Source organism: Cryptosporidium hominis (assembly GCF_000006425.1).
Source record: "Cryptosporidium hominis TU502 chromosome 6 CHRO016162, whole genome shotgun sequence".
NCBI classification, from domain to species: domain Eukaryota; phylum Apicomplexa; class Conoidasida; order Eucoccidiorida; family Cryptosporidiidae; genus Cryptosporidium; species Cryptosporidium hominis.
Window position 1 is genome coordinate 710 of NW_667170.1, and position 8579 is coordinate 9288.

General features: G+C 32.7%; 4 protein-coding genes across 4 annotated transcripts; 2 read left to right on the forward strand and 2 right to left on the reverse strand.

Moving 5' to 3' along the window:
* Nucleotides 1-325: 325 nt before the first annotated feature.
* Chro.60500 (RNA-binding domain protein) lies at nucleotides 326-1996 on the forward strand. Its single annotated transcript, XM_660978.1, has 1 exon — nucleotides 326-1996. One exon carries the CDS (start codon nucleotides 326-328, stop codon nucleotides 1994-1996), a length of 1671 nt encoding a protein of 556 aa, XP_666070.1.
* A 626-nt stretch (nucleotides 1997-2622) lies between these two features.
* On the forward strand, nucleotides 2623-3330 carry Chro.60499 (multi-pass transmembrane protein). The annotated part of the gene is made up of 1 exon (XM_660979.1): nucleotides 2623-3330. The coding sequence occupies one exon, from the start codon at nucleotides 2623-2625 to the stop codon at nucleotides 3328-3330; it is 708 nt and encodes a 235-aa protein (XP_666071.1).
* An 89-nt stretch (nucleotides 3331-3419) lies between these two features.
* On the reverse strand, nucleotides 3420-4718 carry Chro.60498 (26S proteasome ATPase subunit). Its single annotated transcript, XM_660980.1, has 1 exon — nucleotides 3420-4718. One exon carries the CDS (start codon nucleotides 4716-4718, stop codon nucleotides 3420-3422), a length of 1299 nt encoding a protein of 432 aa, XP_666072.1.
* A 773-nt stretch (nucleotides 4719-5491) lies between these two features.
* Chro.60497 (myosin-related protein) lies at nucleotides 5492-8554 on the reverse strand. Its single annotated transcript, XM_660981.1, has 1 exon — nucleotides 5492-8554. One exon carries the CDS (start codon nucleotides 8552-8554, stop codon nucleotides 5492-5494), a length of 3063 nt encoding a protein of 1020 aa, XP_666073.1.
* Between the last annotated feature and the right edge of the window lie 25 nt (nucleotides 8555-8579).

The window sequence follows — 8579 nt, forward strand, 5'->3', positions numbered from 1 at the left end:
TAGCAGCAGCTAGTAGTATATTATTTAAAATAATAAAATACGAATGGAAATTTGGCGGCACGACAAAAAAATGTCAATATGCTTTCATTAATTAAATTATATTTGCAGTATTTTTTAATGAATAAGTTGATTTAATTGATACAATTTGGTAATTCTTTTTTTTGAAAATAGCTAAATTCAAAAAGGAGAATTTTATTTGGAAATTAATATCAAAAGGTATTGGACTTTGAGTAGAGGAAAAGTAACAAAGAAACTGAGATAGTTGTGATACTTGTACTGGATGTTACTAATTTTTCTTTGATAAGGAAGCTAAGAGCAATAATAAATGTCAAATCAGAATCCAAGTAAGAAGGATGAAACAACAAAAACTCGTTATCATGGATTGGGGTTGTCAAACCAAGGAAGAGGGGTAATAAAGAGTCAATCAATAGCTTTTCAGAATTCAAAATGGTCAAATATTAATTCAAAGTCAAAGGAAATTGGAATTGACTCAAATGTAGCACCAGGAATGACAACGGTGTATGTTGGGAAGATTCCAGCTCAAGTCACAAATACACACATTCGAAAGTTACTAAGTGAATGCGGCACGATTTTGAGATGGAGCCGTCAGGAGGATCCAACAACAAAGAAGCTTTCATCTTTTGGTTTATGTGAGTTTGATTCTCCAGAAGGTGTCATAAATGCAGTTAATGCTTTGAATGGAATAAAGATTTCAGGCGGACAGTTGTTAGTAAAGTACCAACATGGAATTGACAAAGAAATAGCAAAATGGCAAAGTAATCGAATTAATGAGTTGCTGAAGCATAGAGGGGGAGATTGCACAATTGAAACGATACTTAATGAACTTTCAGCTTCAGATTCAAAACTGAGAATATCAATTCAGCGTTTATTGGCAGGGATGACATTTGAATTGAATTCAGAACAAGAACAAACATCTACAGAGCATGGCGATAATAAAAGTTCAAACAATGATGATCAAGAAAGAAATAACAAGAGAATTTCATATTCAAATTTAGATGACTCAGGGATAAGTTCACAAATGCACAAGAGCGGAGTACTAATTGGGTTCCCACAAAACCCAAAGGAGAAATTAAGAATGAAAAGATTTGAGGAAAAAAATAAAAAGTTTGAGAAAAAGTTACAAGAATTAGATGATGAACTATATGAACTTGTTAAGTTATTTCCAGAAAAGATGGACATTTCTAATGATTTAACATTTAGATATTTGCTTGATACCTTACAAGAATCTTATCATAATTTTAAGTTCATATCATCCTCCAATAAGAAAACTTTTGATATGATTTCTGAGATTATTCAATCTGATAAAGAATTGATTCAGTCAAAGCAACTGGATTATTCTCATTCTGATTATAATATTGATTCAGAAATTTATGATCATGAAAGCAATGCTAACTCAAAGTCCAGGGCTGAGTCTATTTCATTTAGCCCCAATCAACCTCACAAATACTTTGAAAACATTCTTAGTCCCAATAAATTTACTAAAAAAGAAGCAAATAATACTCTAAATACTGGAACTCAAAACAACAGTGTTTTCAACAATACTAATATGGAAAGGATTTCTATTAATTTACCCAAATTTCAGAAACACCAATTTGAAAATCCTATTGAAAGTCTTGAAAATATTAATAATATTGATGGAAGTAATAACAACTCGTCGTCGAGTTCCTCTATTAATCTGATGAAAGATATTAATCATTTAGTTAATAGCAAAGAAGAGGTATTTTCTGCAGAAAATTGGAAAAATATATTAAAATCAGTCCAATTTGAGAATTATAAAGAATATGTTGAATTGGAAATGAAACGTATTATTGGTGAATCTGATCAAAATGCTTTAAATACTATTACTAATTTTATCATTGAAAAATTCTCTTCAAAAAATTTGATTCAAGAAACTATTAATATTTTGATTCAAATTCTTGACACTGAAGCTGAGTCATTTCTACGTGGGCTTTTCCTCAAAATTCTTGATAGTTAATTATTAACTCAATTTATTTCCTATTTCTATTTATTGGTACTTCTTATAGAGAGCATTTTAAGATCACCAATTACTCAATATTCTTTGATTTTTTTCCCGAAAATCAAGCAAATCCAATATAATAATGCTTTGGATATACTCAGAAACTATTTTATTTCACTACTAATATTTTAAATTCTCATTCAGAACATCTACTATTCAAAATTATTCGAAATATAAGACCCTAAGTTATATTTCTTCAGAATCTTTAATAAACTAAATGAAGTAAATTTATTCAATAAAAGCCTCTCAGAAAACTTAAGAGAGTAAAATAAACTCATTTCTGGAATTTGGTATTTACTATTAATATAATAATTATTGATTGTACAATACACTACCAATGCTACCATATATAATAAATACTAAAAAACCAAAACTAATGTAAAACCAAATCATTTTATTTTACTAAATAGATATTTCACACATTCATTTTTAACTTTTACTTTGGCCACACAAAAATTATTAATATTATTTAATTTATTTCCGTGTGCCAATATTAATTTTCTTAGGGAGAGCCCGCCAAACACCAGTTGATTAACTCATGCATTTTCTAAGTTAAAATGAAGAATAGAAGAGTGTAATTCGAGATGGCAAAAAAAAAGGGAAAGTTAGATTTAAATATAGCAGCACTAACAGCTAGTGTTGGATCTATGGTACTTTTAATGATGAGTATATTTCTATCTTCTTGGCTATATAATGCAGCAGGAAAGGGGTTTTATCCCTACCCACGTTATTGGGGGCTCTTAACAGTAATAGGGAGAAGGACACAGTCGCACAATGAGGTTTGGGAAATTGCATGTATAACAGCAGGAAAGCTTGCACTTGGTTTGACTTGCTCATCCCCATTATGTATTTGGTACTCGCACAAGTGTGATGCATATAGAATCGTAAAGAATATCTCATATGCTACAGCTATAGTTCTGGCAATAACATGCGGAATGTTAACAGGAGCAATGATTTGCTCTTTAAGGAGTAACATTTCAAGCTTGAGATTATCCACAGCCTTCAGTTTCGCTGCTTTTTTGATATGTTCACTAACATTATGTCTATATGCATTCTTGATGAACGAAGCATTTGGAATAATCAATAGTGTTGGATATTATCCAGTTCCACAACCAAGCGTCTCATTTGCTATAGCTTTGGGAGGTATATTTCTATTGTTGGTAGCTTTTATTGCATATGCTCAAAGATATAGAAAGTTAAGAGCTGAAAAAGATTTTGAGGAGGATACTTGGTATGAATATCAAAATCTTAAAAACGAGTATTATGGATACAATGCAATGAATGACTACTAGAATGGTATATTCTTATATTTAACTTAAGTTTTATTATTATTATTGCAATTTTCTCCTTTTGATATTTACTTGCATCATCCTTGTAATTTTTAATTGTAAACCATATACTTTGCTGTTGCAGAGAACTTCTTGTAACCTTTAACAACTTTGTTAATGGCATCCAAAAGATCTTTTTCACTGATGCTTTTCCTTCTTGCTCTAATTGCAAACATTCCAGCTTCAGTACAGACTGATCTTATATCGGCACCTGTACAGTTTGGACAAAGCCTAGAAAGGAGCTCAAATCTGATATCTCTTTCCATACTCATTACTTTAGCGTGGATTCTAAAAATCTGGGTCCTTCCTTCCAAATCTGGAAGTCCGAACTCAACTTTTCTATCTAATCTTCCTGGTCTAAGAAGAGCAGGATCCAAAGTATCTGGTCTGTTAGTTGCCATAAGGACCTTGATGTTACCTCTTGCATCAAATCCATCGAGTTGATTCACAATTTCAAGCATAGTTCTTTGAACCTCATGATCTCCATGAGCACTTTCATCTCCTCTTGCTCCTCCTATTGCATCTACTTCATCTATAAATAATATACATGCTTTCTTACTTCTAGCTAATTTAAAAAGTTCTCTAACCATTCTTGCTCCTTCTCCAACATATTTCTGTACCAACTCAGAGCCAATAACACATATGAAACATGCATCCGTTCTATTTGCTACGGCTCTTGCTGTTAGAGTCTTTCCAGTACCAGGAGGACCATACAATAATACTCCTTTTGGCGGGTCAATACCTAATTGTACGAATCTCTCAGGATGTAATAAAGGCATTTCTACAACTTCTCTTAGACGTTCCAACTGCTCTTTTGCTCCTCCAATGTCATTATAAGTAACATCAGGTTTATCTTCTACAGTCATCATTGCAACTGAAGGGTCTATTTTTGGTGGTAAAGGTATCTGAATCTTATACTTGGTACGATCAACACCTACTCTCATTCCTTCTTCTATATCAGTTGGAGCAACTTTATCTCCTAGTCCAACTACATACTTGGCCATTTGTTTAATGTTGATCATATATTTTGCTTCCTCTGTACCAGCATCTATAATTTTTGTGCATCTTGCGACCTGTAAGGGCTGTTCCATTTGCATATTTTGTCTATCAGCTGCCAGATCCCATTGAGATGGAGGAGCCAAACCTGTATCTGACTCTCTTATACTATTCAGCTTTGAAATAGCTGACATTAAATCTTTGACCTCGGTTTCCACCTGTTTAATCTTCGACACATATGGCCCCATTCCATACTTTCTCATTATATCTATATCAACTTGATCAAGAGGACGAGACTGGTCTTCCTCTTCTTTTCCTCCATCTTTTTCTGTTTTAATCTGCGGCTTCACTGCCATTTTTCCTTATTTCCCCTTTGATTTCTTTCACTCTTTTCTTTGGGATTCAAACCTTTCTTTGCATTATTTCTTTTTCTCCTCTTTAATTCTTTTCCCCTTTTACCGCCCTCCTCTCCTCTATCCCTCTTTCGGCTTTTAACCAATTTAATTAATTTTTGTGGGATACAAAGAAATTAATTATTATGGGGGGGTGAGGGTTTGCCGCCAAAAAGAGAAACCCTTTTTAGATTATCTAATAGTGTGGGGATTGGGTGGATTAAAATGGCGGGCCAATAAAAAATACTTGCATGGAAGCAGAGTGAGACTGCATAAAATGGGATGCGAATGGATTTTTGTAAAGTAATTTTAATATTGAGTTTACTAGATATTCATTTCTCTTTTGATTTTTGAACATATTTGGGATTAGTTTTCTTTTTTTCTTCCTCTCCTCTTTTTTTTGATTAATTTCTTCTTAAATTAAAAAGAATATGAGACAGATTCAAACAAGGCGCGCATTCAAAAACATATAATATAAATAGATTAAGGTATCAAAGCTAAATGTTGCTACTAATTTATTCACTAACAAAGTATCAAAAAAAACTTATTTATTTTCTAAAATTAATATTTTCATTACCATTTCAATATTACAGCTCCAAGAGCTAACAAATCTGAAAGTTAAATTTTCAATTTTAAAACATGGATATATTGTTACACGTTCGTCTCGTCTCGCCTAGGAATTTGCATGCATGCATGCATATAGGTAACTTGAAAGATTATAAAGAAAAAAAAAAGCATTAATTCTCTGTACCTTTATTATGTTTTCTTCTATAAGAATTAACCATAGGAGAGTGAGCATTCATGATATTGAGATTGTTCGAGGAGTCTATATTGTTATCGTAAGGAATATAGCTTGGAATTTCAGAAGATTCAGCGGTTATATGATCAGGATCATTGGCGGTGATGCAAGAAGTTAGAGATCTTTGTCTTCTTTTCATCGTAGCTTCAGTGAAGTGTTGTACATCATCTAGACAAGCTAGAAGCTCGTCTCTTTCTGATCGAACTACTTCCAATTCTTTGCTGGATTCCATTAAAGCATATTGAGTAGCTTCTAGTCTTTGAACACAACTTTCCCATTCACTTCTGATCTCATTTAGACTGTTTTCAGCGGTATTCCTGAGTTCTGTTAGAGTAGATTTAAGGGCATCGACCTGTGTAGATTTCTGACGAACTCTAACATTTAAAGACTTATTTTCATCCATTAATGCTCTTCTTTCAACAAAAAGTTCAAGAATCCTCTTTTGCAAAGTTGCTTTATCGTCCTCTAAGATATCAACATTTTCTCTTAATTGGTTATTGATATCGAGAAGTTCAGAATATTGGTTTTCTAATTCTGCTAACCTTAAAGAATTTGCTGAAGACTTTTGTGAAGGATGAATATGGTAGTAATTTGGAGTTCCGCTTCCGCTTAGAGAAATAACATCTTCACATGTAGAAATGTCAGATCTACTCATTATGGTTGAGTAACTATGGTCGAGTTTTTGCGATCCCAACTGTTTTGAGGACTTTAGTTGTTGATTTGCTGCCTCTAGCTGGGAAATTCGTTCATTCTTTTCACTAAGTTCCTGTCTTAGAGCAGAATTCTCCTTCTCAAGCTCTTGAGTTCTTGTTTTATACTTATTCAGATCTTCCACATTTTTCATAGAGGCTAATCTGGACTGCTCTAGAATGGAAAGCTGATTTTGAAGTTTTACCTGCGTTTCACGGTACCTTTCTGTCTCTTTCATACAATATTCTCTCTCATGTTGTCTATCCTCAATTTCTGCAGAAAACTGCTTTCTAAGAGCTGACAAATCCTTATCAGATTGCTCTAAAAGTCTTTCCAAATACAATACTCTGTTCTTCTCAACCTCTATTTTCTGCTCTAAAACCAAAATCTTGTTATTGAGATCAGATTTCTGTGATTCATAGGATTCTGAAATCCTACTAGTCTCAGTCTCCATAGAAATCTTTGAAATCTCCATCTTATATTCCAAATCACTGATGATTCTTTTATGCTCAGATTCCATTAACTTAATCTTTGACTCTAAAGAGCTAATTTGGCCCTCATATAAAGTTATTCTATCTTTGAGTGATCCTATTTCTATCTTTGAATTTGCAATCTCTTCATCCTTTCTCTCCACTACCTCCTTATTTTGTTCTAGATCTTGTCTAGTTTTGTCACTATTTGTCTGTAAAGAATCCAAAATCTCCCAAAGTCTTGAAACATTTGTTGGAACTGAGTTTGACGATAAATTCTGATCATTATCTTGATTTTCAATTCTATCCAATAATTTCGGTACCTTTTGATCATGATCAATATCTTTAGGTACCGTATTCAATTCGGGTATATTTCTGATTTCTTTCTGTTTAATTTGTTCCTTTATTTTCAAATGATCTCTATATCTTCTTTGAATAACCCTTGCAGCTTGAGTTCTAGATCCCAAAATTGCTAAGAAAGATTTCCTAATCTGGAATGACCTCCATCTTGATTGGATACTAAATGAAGCTTTTCTAATTTGTTTATACTCTTTCTTTGCTTTGTACATCCTCCAAGTTGCGGAGATACTTGTACAATATTTGTGACAAGCTTCAGATACTGAATGTTCTAGATGAGTTTGTAAGGAATCTTTAACAAAAACTTGAGTCTTTCCAATTTGCCAAGAATAATCCCACTTTCTTCTTTCCTCCTCATTTAGACCCTCCTGAAGATCACTCTGAAACTTCTCTAAGATCTTCCTACAAATCAATGAGTAATTCTTAGCTCCAGTAAAGTCGTGAGACTCAAAAGAGGGATAAAGGATCTTATATCTATTATAAAAATCCTTAAACTTTCTTCTTACACTATATCCAGATCTTCGAATCCTAATACTCTCAAGCATACCTGCACATCTTAATTGACGTAATACATCCAAGCTATCAAATTCATGCACTGCCTTTCTACTATTTGGCTTTATACACCTAATATAGCTTGGAGATGTACTATTCAAAGTCTCAATCAGTCCATTAAGCTGATCTCTAAAAGCTCCACTAACTGTTACTAGAATTCCTTTTGGTCGATTAATTGTATTTGAATTTGCATTTGATGATTGGTCTTCACTCAATTTTATACCGGTACCGGATCTTGAAATTGAAGATCTTTTTGCTAAATTTTCATTTGATTGTCTGGAATCAAATAATTCAATTATTAGACATGATTCTGATAACTTTAAAAGATCTGTAACATCTGAATGAAGTTGATCTCTGTTCTTCTCTAAAAATCCTCTGGTATCGTAAATTACTGGACCAGCATAATGTGAAACAGCAAAGCTGCTATTTGACATCTTACTTGGTTTATAAATGATCTGGTTACTATTATGAGTCTTATTTGAATCTCCTGAAAACTTTAAAATCTTATTTAAGAATGATGAATCTGATCCTTGAGGCATTAAACATTCGGAATCTAATAGTGGAAAAATACCATTTGGCTTCTTTTCGAGAGAATCAATAATTACCTTATTATCAATAAAATCGATCCTTGTCCAATCGATACCTTCTCCTTCGTAAACTTGTTGTTCTTCTTGGAACATCTGATGATTAAACTGTTGTTGAAGCTTTTCGTTACTAAAATTAATACAAAATTGTTCANAAGAGTTACAATCAAAGACTTCAAAACCATAAATATCCAAAAGACCTATTGATCTTTCCTGAAAAATCTTCTTAGACAAAATATCTTGTCCGATACCTCCTCCACTATTATTATTCATCAATCCATTTGTCATGGGATTATTTATTCTAAAAACTAACCAATCAAAATATTTCAAGTATATTGCTTTTGCCATTGAGTCTCTTGTTTGAAAGCTGCTT